The 14209-nt window shown below is 41.8% G+C and overlaps 1 protein-coding gene across 1 annotated transcript; it reads left to right on the top strand.

Moving 5' to 3' along the window:
- The first annotated feature begins 1900 nt into the window (after positions 1-1900).
- On the top strand, positions 1901-13583 carry LOC137330972 (membrane-spanning 4-domains subfamily A member 15-like). The gene is made up of 6 exons (XM_067994552.1): positions 1901-2101; positions 4409-4531; positions 9591-9647; positions 11117-11233; positions 11321-11449; positions 13470-13583. The coding sequence occupies exons 1-6, from the start codon at positions 1901-1903 to the stop codon at positions 13581-13583; spliced, it is 741 nt and encodes a 246-aa protein (XP_067850653.1).
- Positions 13584-14209: the final 626 nt, after the last annotated feature.

Below are 14209 nucleotides of genomic sequence, written 5' to 3'. Positions count from 1 at the left end.
CCCCGGGTACTGACAACAAGGAAAATGGAAAAAAAATGCAGGGCTATGGGAAAAGAGCATGTGGAGGGGAACTTTCAAAGATCCGACACGGGTACGATGTGCCGAATGGCCTCCCACTGTGCTGTATGATTCAATGAAAGATATCATCCCAGCCAGGCTGAGATCAGCGAACTTATCATACCGAGAATCGAAAGTGAGCCGTTCTGCTCTGGGGGTGTTGAACAGCACGAGGTGGTGTATTTCTATTAATAACGCTAAAAAAAATTCAGCCTCGGGTCGCAAGACACCGTCCCTTCAGATCGCACGTATAGGTCAGCAGTAGAAATGTTAACACACGATGCTGGAACTCTACTGGCGCCTACCTGATAGTCAGACAAGGGCTACATGAATTGGGATGTTTAGTTAATTATGAAACTTTGTATACCCTTTCTTCTGAAGGATGCGTACCAGTGGGTCACATGAATTTTACTGAGCTGTCAGTGGATCTGACTAAATAGATACTTTTGCAACTATTCTTTCGGCATAGTAATTGAAGACAACGAGTTGTCAAACCAATTCGATCTGCTTCCGCCAGACACACTTTTACTTCAGTGGAGGAATGCCTTGGATGAAAAGCATGACTAGTATTTCCCGACCCGAGTTGGAAGAGAGGTCCCTGACTCAAATCTTTACGTAACTAATATTTGCTGAAATCACTAACGGTTTAGCGATTCGCCAGAACTAGAGGTACAATTTAATTAATTGTGGTTTATATCATTAATTTGAAGGATTCATCCCACTTGCCGAGCGCCCCCAGGATTCTCGAATGCCCAGTCAATCGTTATAAGATCTGCTTGATTTTAAATCATTGGCATGAGGCTATGGATGTGCAAGTTGATCCAGTGAGTAACTGAGCCACACGAAAATACACCAGGTCTAATCCCAGTCTGTGCTGAACTAGCTAATTTCATCCAGCGAGAGGTGCTATAACTGGCCAATTGCCTCTGGCTGAGGGAGTTCCTGCATCCGGTCGCCGTCCAGTGACACCTGCGCATGTGCAGATGTCGGGTGAGGACAGTTTCCAGTTCCACTGTGAGGAGTGACCGTGGTCGAGACCCAATATCCTGCCCACACTCTATGCTCGAGAACGCAAATGAATGCTGGACACTTGGATGCTCCTGGAGCCTTGCTATACCTCAGCAAACAATCGTGGTCTGAAGGGAAGAGAAGGGAATTAGCATGAAAAAGATAGAGCGCTAAGTGCTGCCAAATGTTGTGTTGCTTTGACCGAAAGCTCATATGTTCTGAGATTATAATTTCTAAATGAATTGTTCTGAATTTTAGGCCTATTTTAGATCGTTTCATGGGAATGCTTTGGAGAAGAAATGACCATCAGTCCATCAGATCATCTAGCCTTTTCTTTCAACCTCCCATCCAAATTCCTTAACGTGGTTCTGGGACTAATAACTGAATCCCCCTTTCTAACAGGAATTCATCCAGTCCTTTTTGAAATCGTCCATAGTTTTCTGTTACACCACCTCACTGGTAATTCCTTCCACAATTCTATCATGCACATACTGGAAAAATGCTGCTAAAGTTTATGTTCTTTGAGCACCCACACCTTATATACGTGCCCCCCGCCACACACACACACACACACACACAATCCTGCAATCCTGAAATCAAAAGAAGAATTTTCCTGGATCCACATTCTCCAATTCCCAAGTTACCCAAAGTTTGTACGAATAAAAGCATTTCTGTTCAGCTGTATATGCATTTTATTCAGAATTGTGCATAAATTATTGCACAAGATGTCACTAATGTAGTTAACGAATGAGAATTGAGATATATAATGGATTCGTTTATAAATCAGAAAAGACTCATTTAACTCTGTTTTGTCTTTCAGACAATCGCAACCAAAATGGCTTCCTTGTCAAAGAATGATGGAATTGTTCTTGCACCAAACCTGCTCCCACCACCACAGCCGCTGGCCAGCGCCCCTGAATTTATACAACACTTCGAAAATGGTCAACTGAACCAAGGAACGTACATGGCTACAAGGGTCCCTCAAAACAATCCGGGAGTGCAGGAGATGCTTAAAGGAAAACTCAAGGCCTTGGGCGTAAGCGTCTTGTCTGACGAGGAGAATTTTAGTCAAATACAGTTCAGGAAAGAATTTCGCAACCCAAGCAGTCTAATAACGATTCCAATACAAAGGGTTAATATAGCAATATAAAACGGTGTTGACGCGGCTTGGATGGCCTTGTTACTTGATATAATAGCAGGGCATTACCACGCTGTACAGGCCAGAAAGATCCCAGGTTCGATCTCTGCTCTATGTTGAGTTAGCTGTCCTCAGCTGGATTGGCAACAAGGATATAGAAAAAGGTTATAGAGATACTGGAGAAAGTACAAAAAAGATTTACAATGACAACACTGAAACTGTGAGGTTATAACTATCAGGAAAGATTGAGCAGGCTGAATTTTTTTTCTGTAGCAAAGAGAAGGCGGAGGGCTGACCTGTTGGGGGTCCTTAAAATTATGAAGGGGTTCGATAGGGTCGTAAGAACATATTTCCTTTTGGTTGGGGTCCAAAACTAGGGGTTATATATCTAAGACAGTCACCAATAAATCCAATAAGGAATTCAGGATAAACTTCTTTACCCAGAGAGTGGTTAGAATGTCGAAATTATTACCACATGGAGTAGTTGAGGCAAATAGCATGGACGCATTTAAGGGGAAACTAGATAAGCACATCAGGGAGAAAGGAATAGAAGAAGGCTGATAGGATTAGATGAAGCAGATTGGGAGGAGTGTCGTGTGGAGCATAAACATCGGCATAGACCAGATGGGCCAAATGACCTGTTTCTGTGCTTTAAATTGCTACATAAATCTATGTAACCTCCAACAAGGCTCAGTACTCGCAGCTAGCGGGTGGGTGGGGGGGGGGATCAGTTCCTGTTGGCTATATAGTGACCTCTGCTAGGAGATTCGCTAATATGCATTTAGAGTCAGGACAAGATTGGTCTTGGCTTTGATGCCCCCATAGGTGAATAGCTAGGTTGTAATTACTGCCTTGATCTATACATGAAGTGCAGTCACATGGGCCACATATCAATTGGGGTGTTGGAAGAAGAGGAGGAAATTAGAAAAAAAATTCTGACAAGCAAACTTTCAAATTTTACACCTCAATGTAATGTGTTTGCATCTCGAGTTGTTATGATCTGAAATGCACTACCTGAAAGGGTGGTGGAAACAGATTCAATAGTAACTTTCAAAAGGGAATTGGATAAGTATTTGAAGGGAACAAAATTACAGGGCTACGGGGAAAGAGCTGGGGAGTGCGGTTAATTGGATAGCTCATTCAAAGAGCCGGCAGAGGTACGGTGGGCTAACTAGTTTACTTATGTTGCTGTAAGATTCCATGATTCTGTTATAAGATTGCAGGTCAGAGGTTGGGTGTTCTGCGGCGAGTGACTCACCTCCTGACTCCCCAAAACCCTTCCACGATCTACAAGGCACAAGTCAGGAGTGTGAAGGAATACCCTCCACTTGCCTGGATGAGTGCAGCTTCAACAACGCTCAAGAAGCTCGACACCATCCAGGACAAAGCAGCCTGCTTGATTGGCACCCCTTGCACCACCCTAAACATTCACTCCCTTCACCACCGGCGCCCCGTGGCTGCAGTGTGTACCATCGACATGATGCACTGCAGCAACTCGCCAAGGCTTCTTCGACAGGACCTTCCAAACCCACGAGCTCTACCAGCTAGAAGGACAAGGGCAGCAGACACATGGAAACAACCATTCCGACTTGGAAATATGTCAATGTTCCTTCATCATCACTTGGTCAAAATCCTCGATCTCCCTACCTAACAGCACTGTGGGAGAATCTTCACCACACGGGCTGCAGCGGTTCAAGAAGACGGCTCACCACCACCTTCTCAAGGGCAATTAGGAATGGGCAATAAATGATGGCCTTGCCAGTGAAGCCCACATCCCATGAACGAATAAAAAAAATACATAGTGGGGTAGATTTTCACCTTTATCACCTGGGCTTGAAGCATTGGTAGGAAAATCCGGTGGAAAGAAGCAAACATCCCTTTCAGAACACGTCAGATTTTCCTTGTAATCATTTCAATGGAAAGAAAATCAGGCGAGTTCTGTTACCAACAATCCTCCCCACCAAATTTTCTTTCCTACGATCCACTCAGGCAGAAATCTGCCGCAATATCGCAGAATAAGACAAACATTTAGGATTTCCAAGTTGCAAATGTGTAAGATAAACCGGACACAGGGTAGAATTCAATGGAAGTGAAAACCGGGCGCTTTCTATAACGGATGGGTGACCCGCAACTCCAGTTTTACATCAGGGTGTCAAGTTGAAGATCTAACCCCACATTTTTTTTTAATTTTCCTGGTTCTTGCAGATAACGGAGATCGTGACAGGTATCATCGCCGTGCTCATTGGAACAATACAAATCAGCAGTAAACCAATTCGATTTTCTGGCTTTTCCATAACAGTAGGGACTCCCTGGTGGACTGGAGTTCTAGTAAGTACCGCTTACGAACACAAGAACATAAAATTGCACGGCTTTCTCTGTCTGACTGCCGTTCGGCAGGATCTAGCAGCAATTCTGTTTTGGCAACTTTCCACAAAGTATGGTGCGAACGGCCAGTCTCTTTTTGTGGTAATGCTCACTGAGGGTGAAGTGTTGTTCAGAAGCACCGTCAACTCCCAAATAGTGAAATTCTATGGGGATTTTCCAGGTCCTTTACATAACTCCAATAGATGGAACAAACCGTTCTAGATAAACCAGGTAATGAAATGTTCATCAACACTTCCAGAATAGTTTCCTTTTCGATTTTGCTTCATTTCTTTAATGTGCACAGAATTTCAATGCTTGGCTCTCCTTTACGGTGAATCGTATACAAAAAACAACATTGCAAAATTGGTAAATTGTTGATGAAATCATTAAGTTTTGGCAACACGAGGTTTGAAGATCAAGTGGATCTGTGCCAGCTGAGGTAACCAACGTCAATGCAGCATGCAAGAGATAATAAGAATTACATAGAATGTACAGCACAGAAACTGGCCATTCGGCACAACAGGTCCATGCCAGTATTAATACTCCATGCGAGCCTCCTCCTACCACTTCTTCATCTAACCTTATCAACATATCCTTCAATTCCTTTCCCCCTCATGTGTTTTTCTAGCTTCACCTTAAATGCATCTATGCTAGTCGCTTCAAATATTCCTTGTGGTAGCGAGTTCCACCTACTAACCACTCTGGGTAAAGACGTTTCTCCTGAATTCCCTGTTGGATTTATTAGTGACTATCTTATATTTATGGCCCCTAGTTCTTGTCTCATTCGCAAGTGGAAACATCTTCTCTATGTCTAACCAGTCAACCCCTTTCATAAACTTAAAGTCCTCTATCAGGTCACCCCTGTATCTTCTCTTTTCTAGAGAAAAGAGTCCCAGCCTGCTCAGTCTTTCCTGATAGGTATAACTTCTCAGATCTGGTATCATTCTAGTAAATCTTTTTTGCAACTTCTCCACTGCCTTTATATCCTATTTATAATATGGAGACCAGAACTGTTCACAGTACTCCAAGTGTGGTCCAACAAAGGTTCTATATAAGTTTAACATAATTTCTCAGCTTTTCAATTCTATCCCTCCAGAACACTATTGCTTGGTTTACCTTTTTTAATGGCGCTACTTTTAGTGATTTGTGTATCTGTACCCCCAGATCCCTCTGCTCCCCTACCCCATTTACATTCTTATTATCCAAGCAGTATGTGGCCCGCTTATTCTTCCTATCACACTTATCTATATTGAAAGTCAATTGCCAATTACACGCCCATTCTGCAAGTTTATTAATGTCTTTCTGTATTTTGTCACAGTCCTCCTCAGTATTAACTATATCCCCCAGTCTGGTGTCATCCGCAAATTTTGAAATTGTACTTCTGATTCCTGAGTCCAAATCGTTTATGTAAATTGTGAACAACAGTGGTCCCAGCACCGATCCTGTGGAACACCATTTCCCACCTTTTGCCAGTCTGAGTAACTACCTTTAATCTCTACTCCCTGTTTTCTGTTTTGTAGCCAGCTTGCTATCCATTCTGCTACTTGTCCCCTGACTCCATATGCTCTGACCTTAGTCATGAATCTATGTAGCACCTTATCGGAGACCTTTTGAAAAATCAAATATATTTTAATCTATTGCATTACCCTTGTCTACCCTTTCTGTTATTTCTTCAAAGAATTCAATAAGGTTGATAAAGTATGACCTTCCCTTTTTAAATCCGTGCTGACTATTCTTTATTATATTTTCGGCTTCTAACTGTTTTTCTATTACATCTTTGAGTAAGGATTCCATTATCTTTCCTACCACTGATTTTAAGCTACCTGAACTGGTTCTATCTCCCTTTTTAAATATAGGAATCACATTAGCTGTCCACCAGTCCTCTAGCACTATTCCCTTTTCTCATGAATTTATATATATATTCGTAATATTGCCTCTGTTATCTCTTCTCCAACTTCTTGTAATATGCGCAGATGCAATCCATCCAGACAAAGGGTTTCATCCTCTCTAGGTTTGATTCGTTTATCAATTATCTTAATACATTTCTATCTTAAATGTCTTTATATCTTTTTTGATCTCTTCTTCTAATATCATGCCCAACATGTTTGTCTCCCTGTTAAATACAAAGGCAAAGCAATTACTTAATATTTCTGCCATTTTGCTGTCATTGCCTCTGAGTTTATCATACATATCCCTTCTCATCCTCTCATTTGTTGTCTATGTACTTAGTGTGTGCCCTTTCTTTAGTTTCAGTGTTGCCCTTAATTCTTTATTCATCCATGGTGTGTCATTACTGGCTAGTCTTGCTTTTTAGTGGAATATATTTCTCCTGGACTTTATTGATCTCCGTTTGAAATGTTTCCCACTGCTGTTCTATTTCTTTATTTGTCAGTACATTTTCTAAGTTATTTTCCCTAGTTTTTTCTCATTCCCTTAAAATCAGTTTCTGTTTCCATTTTAATATTTTACTCTTTGTCTTACTTATGTCCTTCTCAACCTTTATCTTAAACTTGATTATATTGTGATTGCTATTGCCTAGCTTTTCCCCATACTCTTCTCTTATCTGTTCTGGTTCATTTCCCGTTACTAGATCAAGCTGAGCTTACACTCTTGCTGGGTTTTTTACATACTGGGTAAGAAAGGAATCCTGCACACATTGTAACAACTCCATTCCTTGCATCCCTTTACCTACCTCTTCTTGCCAGTTTATTTGGGGGTAGTTAAAATCTCCCATGATTAACATTCTTTGCCCTTTACTCATTTCACACATTTGCTTACAATTTTCTTCCTCCACCTCCTTTCCACTATTAGGTGGTTTGCAGCATATCCCTATTCGCGTGATCGATCCCTTCTTATCTTTTATTTCATTACATAGGAATTCTGTTCCTAGCCTTCTTTTAGATATGTCCCTTTTTCTACTGCCATTATGTTATCTCTAATTAGCACAGCTACTAACCCTCCCCCTCCCTCCACTTCTTTCTTCCCTGTCCTTTCTGATTATCTTATAACCTGCAATATTTAGTTGCCAGTCCTGTTCTTTATGTAGCCATATTTCAGTTATTCCTACTATATCTGGTTCCTTGCTATGGATTATTGCCTCCAGTTCCCCCGTTTTATTTTGGACACTGTACTTTGCTGTACAGGTAGTTTAACTCGCATTTAATAGTTATTCCTTTTACTTTATTTTTAACAGTCCTTTTATACTTCCGTTTTATAACTGTATTGACCTAGAAAAATGAAAATGTCTTGGGAAGGAAAATAATTGGTGTAGGATGTTGAATTCAGGAGATAAGGACAGATCGGTGTGCCGGCGAAAGGTAAATTTAGGATTGATGTACGTACATTCATCAGCCTAAAAGTAATTAATACTTGGAATTGACCTCTGGATAGTGATAGTAACGTCAAAGACCACTTGGATTCATTTAGGAGGCAGTTGTATACTGCAATGGGTGATTGTAATGTTTTGCTGGATACATGGGCTAAGATAATGGCAAATGATCTTTGTGCTACAGGGGGTGGTTTGGAGACAATCTTTCCTCGGGGAATCAAAAGGGGTTGTACACAGTCCATGCAGAATGGGTTGTACATGGCCTGTGAAAAGAATGAGCAATCCATGAGGCTGAATGACCTCTACACTAATTATCCATCACAATTTACATAAATATCCCAAATCTACTGGATGTGTGATTTTACCCAAGCATTTTTTAGAAAAAAATATAATAGGCTGCCAGATGTATGGATCCTAACCATGTTTGTGCTCCAGGCAGTTCGGGTGGAATTTTATTCCACGTTTGATTTAAGGTCCTCTCCAAAGTTTTAAGACATGTATCAAAGTTCAAATGCAAATGCAGTGGCCTATGTGGTATTCAGCCATGGATGAAATGGGTCATCATTGCGTTCATTTTCTGGGCAACAAACCGGGGCAAAAAGTACCAATTTCAGGGGGCTATGTCCACACCCAAATGAGGCCGGAAATATGTCTGACCCCATATTGAGTAAGGCCATCTTTCAGGCATCGCAGGCGGCCGCCTAAAACTGACTTTAGACCCCTTGCATCTGCCAGTGAAGGGCCTGACGCCTGTTTTAGGACCCTTCTGCCAAATTGGAATGCCTTTCGTGGAGCAGACGCCGGGCCTGCTCCTTTCCTGTCATGGGTGCGGGCAAGCAAACGGCCGCCACCAAAAACGTAATTACATTTTTGTTGCAGCTTGAACTGGAGTCAGGTGGAGCAGCAGTGCTCCTCCCGGGTCCACAGCACTCATGAGGGCTGCTGCGGCCCGCCATCTGCCGTTGTTAAGGCGAACCTCGGGCCTCCCGGTTCCGGACTATTGGTTACGTGCTCGAAAATGGGCCGTAACCAATTTCTATCCCCTTAATTCTATCCCATGTCTGTGGTCAGACGATCTCACCTGAGCACGTTATAGAGAGTTTATGACTGTCCTCGGTACCCTGTTCTCGAGAAGGAAAGATCCTCCTGGGTTCCTCATCTTTGAGTAAAACCTGTACAAAAAAGACACCGGGTTACCCCAATGTCTAGAACCCTAAAAGTCTAAGGTGCCACCAAAAAAATCAAACAGTTTTTTTTAATTTTCCTTTGATGCACCAAATAAACCAGATTAAACCAAAATGCCTTTGCGCTGATCGACTATGCACTCCTGTCCCTGTGGTGCCTTCCAGTCACTGAAAACCTCAAGCGGCTCCTGGGTACCTTCCTCTGATCATTATTCAGTGACTCCAATTTGGAACATAGTCAAGTAAAACAGGGTCAGTCTCAGCTTTGATGCCCCCCAACCCCCCCCCCCCCCCACCACCACCATGGCTCATTCACTTTCTTTGCATGTTCAAACAGGAACAATGGCTATCTGGGTGAGAAATCAAAGGGAGGCAAGGAGTATTGAGAACCAGAGACGAATATACGCCTGTAGCTTGAGGAGAGGAGAATTTAGAAAAGACAAAAATACATTTTTCAATGGCTATTCAATTATTTGAAGTTTGCTCTCTAATATGAAATGTGTTTTTAAAGTTCATTATTGCAGGGTCACTTGCTGTAGCTGTTGAGAAGACACCAACTCAGTGTCTGGTAAGGACTTGCTCAAATGATGGTTTTGCAATTGTTGGTTTACAATTAATGTCATCACTCAAGGTGGAAAACCAGCAAGATGTTGTTACTGGTTATTATGTCATACTAAATCCCAATTATTTTAATTTGCAAGAATTGAAAACTTTAGAATAGAATGAAGGGATAAGGTGGTGCTGTGGGTGAAAATCCAATCCTTCCACAATTGGGATCTGGCTTCAAATCCAGCCAATCAAAGTGGATGAAAGTTACCTTTCTTTCATGGCACTTGTGCGGTAAAGGAGGTGAGATGATCTATTTCCACCTCTAGAAACTAGGTACAAATGGAGTCAGATAGAGGATTAATGACAATTCGCTCTGATGGTGGAGTAGCTAGTGCATCTAAACTGATTTGCTTAATATGGGAGTGTTCAATGGACAGTGTAGATGAACCTGTACTCTGCATCTAACCCCTGTTGTATCAGTCCTGGAAGTGTTTGATGGGGCAATGTAGAAGGAGCATTATTCTGTATCTAACCCGTGCTGTACCTGCACTGGGATTGTTTGCTGGGACAGTGCAGAAGGAGCATTACTCTCTATCTAACCCATGCTGCATCTGCACTGGGATGGTTTGGGGCAACGTGGAGAGAACTTCAGCCCACATCTAGCCTGTGTGGAGCCTGACTTAGGAGTACTTGATGGGACCACTGGACTCCTGAAATAGAAAGCCATCCATTTCTCAGCAGTCATACCCCTCACCTAGATGATCACAACATTAATTCAACAAGAATGTTGAATGGAAAACGTTCCAATTCAGGCACACACAGGATGGTTCCAGTTGCCTTTCCTCATTCTAACTTTTCTTAAATCTAAATGTGGCCTAAGACGTAAATATTTAATTGCCTCCAGCAGCGCATTGGTGAGTGAGTTTGTGTACAATTCCTCTGTGATGTACATTTACATAGCAATTGCTGTTTTGACATAAAATACCTAAATTAATACTGCATTAAGTTTGTGCAGAATGCAATTTTATGGGAACGTGTTAACCAGTACGGCACCAAAGGAAAATAAACCCGACTGTTACCTTTGTTGCTGAGAGAGAAGGATTATTGTCTGTGGAGCGCACTGGACCAGAAGTATAGATGTTAGGATGAATTAATACTGTGGATGTTTGTTTGACTGCCACGTTAAGCAATGAGAGCACTAGAAGTATGGCCAAACAAGCAACTGTGCCAATCTGTAAAATCTTAAACACAAATTAATTAATTTGGGGAACAAGCAGTTAAAAATATTGCTTAATTATGGCTCAGTATCAGTTGGGGAGAGGGGAGTATGTATGAAGAGCTTTCCCTCAGGACATCGAATGGGTTTGGGTAGATTCAATGATAGGGGTAGATTGCATATAGGCTGAAGTAGGAGTGGGCTTGATGGGTCAAATGGCCTTTTCCTTCTTCCATGTTTTCTCATGTGTTTTGTAATTTGTTTATTTCCAGATCAGTGGTTGTTTATCAATGAACATCATCAGTACCATTTTCTGCTTACCGGCTATAATAATGTATTCTGTGAACTTTACCATTGTGCCATATTGTTATGACTGTGGACAATATAAGGTACGTGCCAAGTTATGTTGATACTGAGCCATAATTAAGCAGTATTTTTAACTGCTTGTTGCCCAAATTAATTTATTTGTGTTTTAGACTTTACAGATTGGCACAGTTGTATGTTTGGCCATACTTCTAGTGCTGTCACTGCTTAACGCGGCAATATCCATTGCAATTTCATGCTTTAACTGTAAAGCTGTGACGTGTTGCAACACAACACCAGTGGTAAGTTAAATACTGAATTCATCTAAGACTCTTATCACTACTGTACAGTGCACACGTATAATTTCTCCCTTTCCCATTTTAGAAAAGCATGTATGGGTTTATTTTAGCCGTTGGGGCTCAGCAGGTTTTAAACCCCACCCGACTGAAGTCAATGGAAAGTCAAGTCAGGTGGCCAAAATGCTGCTGCCCGCTCCCCGCTCGGCGGGAACAGTTAAAATCGACCTCCCACCATTTTTATTGACTCCCATTGTCCATCCCCAGCCCAGTATTTCTACAGGATAACAGTTAAGCCAAAGAAGTGCTCTGGACTACAGCAAGGTTATACCAACCAAGGTTACAATCCTGGACTGTTAGCCCACAGAAACGGTGACTTGGCCTATCAAATCTGCACCTCCTTTTTCTCCTCGTGTTTTTGATTTCTTAGCCTAGTCTAATTCCACTTGCTCTTAATGCTCTTTAATATTCCTCTTCTTCAAAGAGCACTCTAGTCAGGTGTTAGCCGTGTCTCAGCTGGTCTATTCTTGCCTCTGAATCAAAAGGTTATGGATTCAAGCCTCATACCAGAGACTTGAGCACACATTCTAGCGTAGTACTGAGGGAGTGTGGCACTGTCAGCAAGTGCTGTCTTTCAAATTAAATGTTAAACTAAGGCCCCGTCTGCCCTCTCAGGTGGACTTAAAAGACCCCATGATACTATTCTGAAAAAGAGCAAGGGAGTTCTCTGCGAACAATATTTATCCCTCAAACAACACCTGAAAACAAATTATCTGGTCATTACAATGTTGCAGTTTGTGGAACCTTACTGTGTGCTAAGTGGTTGCCGCGTTTCCTACATTACAACAGTGAATACATTTCAAAAGTAAATTGGCCGTAAAGCGCATTGGGACGCCCTGAGCTCACTATATAAATGCAAGTCCTTTTTCTTTCTAATTCCCTTGTAAAAACAATTATGGACTGTTCAACAATGGTGTTCAGCAAATAATTACCTTGCAAATACATTTTTCTGACCTTTCCACTCCTGTTTGCTTTTCAGTGAGTTATTTGAATTTTGTTGTTTCTGAGAATATTTAACTGCCTTTGTGTTTATCTGTGATTGTTGCTGTATGCTGGATGATTAAAGTTTTCATTAACTTCTCCTCGACTATATACATATTTGAACTCAAGAGCTCTTTAATTAGTGTCACATATTAAAGAAAGTTAAGAGGAGCTTGGATAGCAGTGTTCAAAATGATGTGGGTTTTTGATGAGGTAAATTGGGGAAAATTATTTCAACTGGTCAGTGACTCCCTAAAAAAAGGGCAAAAATTTAAGATCACCACCAGAGAAATGAGGGGAGAGGTCAAGTATATTATGTTATACAGTGCTTTATTCGACCATAATAGCAATGGTGGAAGCAGAGTCCATGATAGATTTTAAATGGAAAGTGGATAAATATTTGAGGGAAAAAAGGCAGGAGAATGGAGCTGAAGAAAGAATGAAAGACTAGCATTTATATAAGCTAGCATTCACAACCTTAGGACATCATGAAGTGTTTTACAGCCAACGAAGTGCTTTTGAAGTGTAGTCACAGTTGTAATGTAGGAAACGCGGCAGCCGATTTGAGCACAAGACGGTCCCACAAACAGCAAAGAAATAATGATCAGATAATCTTTTTTTTTGTGATGTTGGTTGATTGATAAATGTTGATAGTTGTGGCAGAGAACCAGCACAAACGTGATTGGCCAAATAGGGAAAGGGGTAAGGAAATGGGTCCAACTGTTTCAGATAGTCGCTTGGTCAAAATTCTGTAACTTCCTTCCTAACAGCACTGTGGGAGAACCTTCACCACACGCCTGCAGCGGTTCAAGAAGGCGGCTCACCACCACCTTCTCAAGGGCAATTAGGGATGTGCAATAAAGGCTGGCCTTGCCCGCGAAGCCCACATCCCATAAACGAATTTTTAAAAAGATAGCCGCAATGGGCTGAATGGCCTCCTTCTGTGCTCAAATTTTAAAAATTCATGTATTTGTTTTCTTTTCAGCCCGTCATTGTGGTGTATAACAACCCATCAGCACAACCGAATCCCTTCCCTCACTTCAATGATCGCCCTCCTCCCTACAACGAGACGTCGATGGCGAATGTCTATGCTGGATAGGAAAGGGCTTCTGTCGAAATTTTACTTAGCACAAGTTGATGGCATTCGTCTTTCAGAACGCTTATAAAGATTCAGGTGCTCTGATCTTTTCTGTTTAATTTGTTCTTGGGCTGCAGGCGATGCTGCCAAGGCCACATCTATTGCCCAAACTCTAGTTGCCTTGAGAAGATGGCAATGGGCTTTCTATTCAGTTTACAATGGAGTGACCTGCTAGGCCGCTTCAGAAGGTATTAAAAGTCAACCACCTACACCTAACTGGAGTCCCATGTAGGCTATGCCAGGTAGGGGTGGCAGGCTCCCTACTCTGTAAGCAAATTAGTGAACCAGTTGCGTTGTTACAACCGTCCAGAAGTTTAATAGCGATTTATTTCTGGTGACGGTCCACTCGTTACTAGATTTATTCAATTCTATTTCGCAACTTGCCATGATAGAATGTTGAATGCGTGCCATAACCAATGCATTATTGGTACAGGTGCTTGGGTGTCTCATATGTCTTCCAGTCGAGCAATCCTCCATGCCTGGAGCATTAACTCCTATGGGTAGAACGTGATCTTGTGCCGCAGTGTACAACGGGATGATAGCGAGCCGTCAGCCCATTTTACATCTCTCCCGATTTAATGAAAATA

This window comes from Heptranchias perlo, chromosome 13, assembly GCF_035084215.1.
Source record: "Heptranchias perlo isolate sHepPer1 chromosome 13, sHepPer1.hap1, whole genome shotgun sequence".
Lineage (NCBI taxonomy): Eukaryota > Metazoa > Chordata > Chondrichthyes > Hexanchiformes > Hexanchidae > Heptranchias > Heptranchias perlo.
This window is presented reverse-complemented; position numbering and strand designations above follow the sequence as displayed.

Coding starts and splice junctions, on each gene's coding strand:
- LOC137330972 (XM_067994552.1), top strand. CDS start 1,901: ATGGCTTCCTTGTCAAAGAATGATGGAATTGTTCTTGCACCAAACCTG. Junction 2,102..4,408: donor GAAAACTCAAGGCCTTGGGC/GTAAGCGTCTTG, acceptor TGGTTCTTGCAG/ATAACGGAGATCGTGACAGG. Junction 4,532..9,590: donor CCTGGTGGACTGGAGTTCTA/GTAAGTACCGCT, acceptor GTGTTTTTAAAG/TTCATTATTGCAGGGTCACT.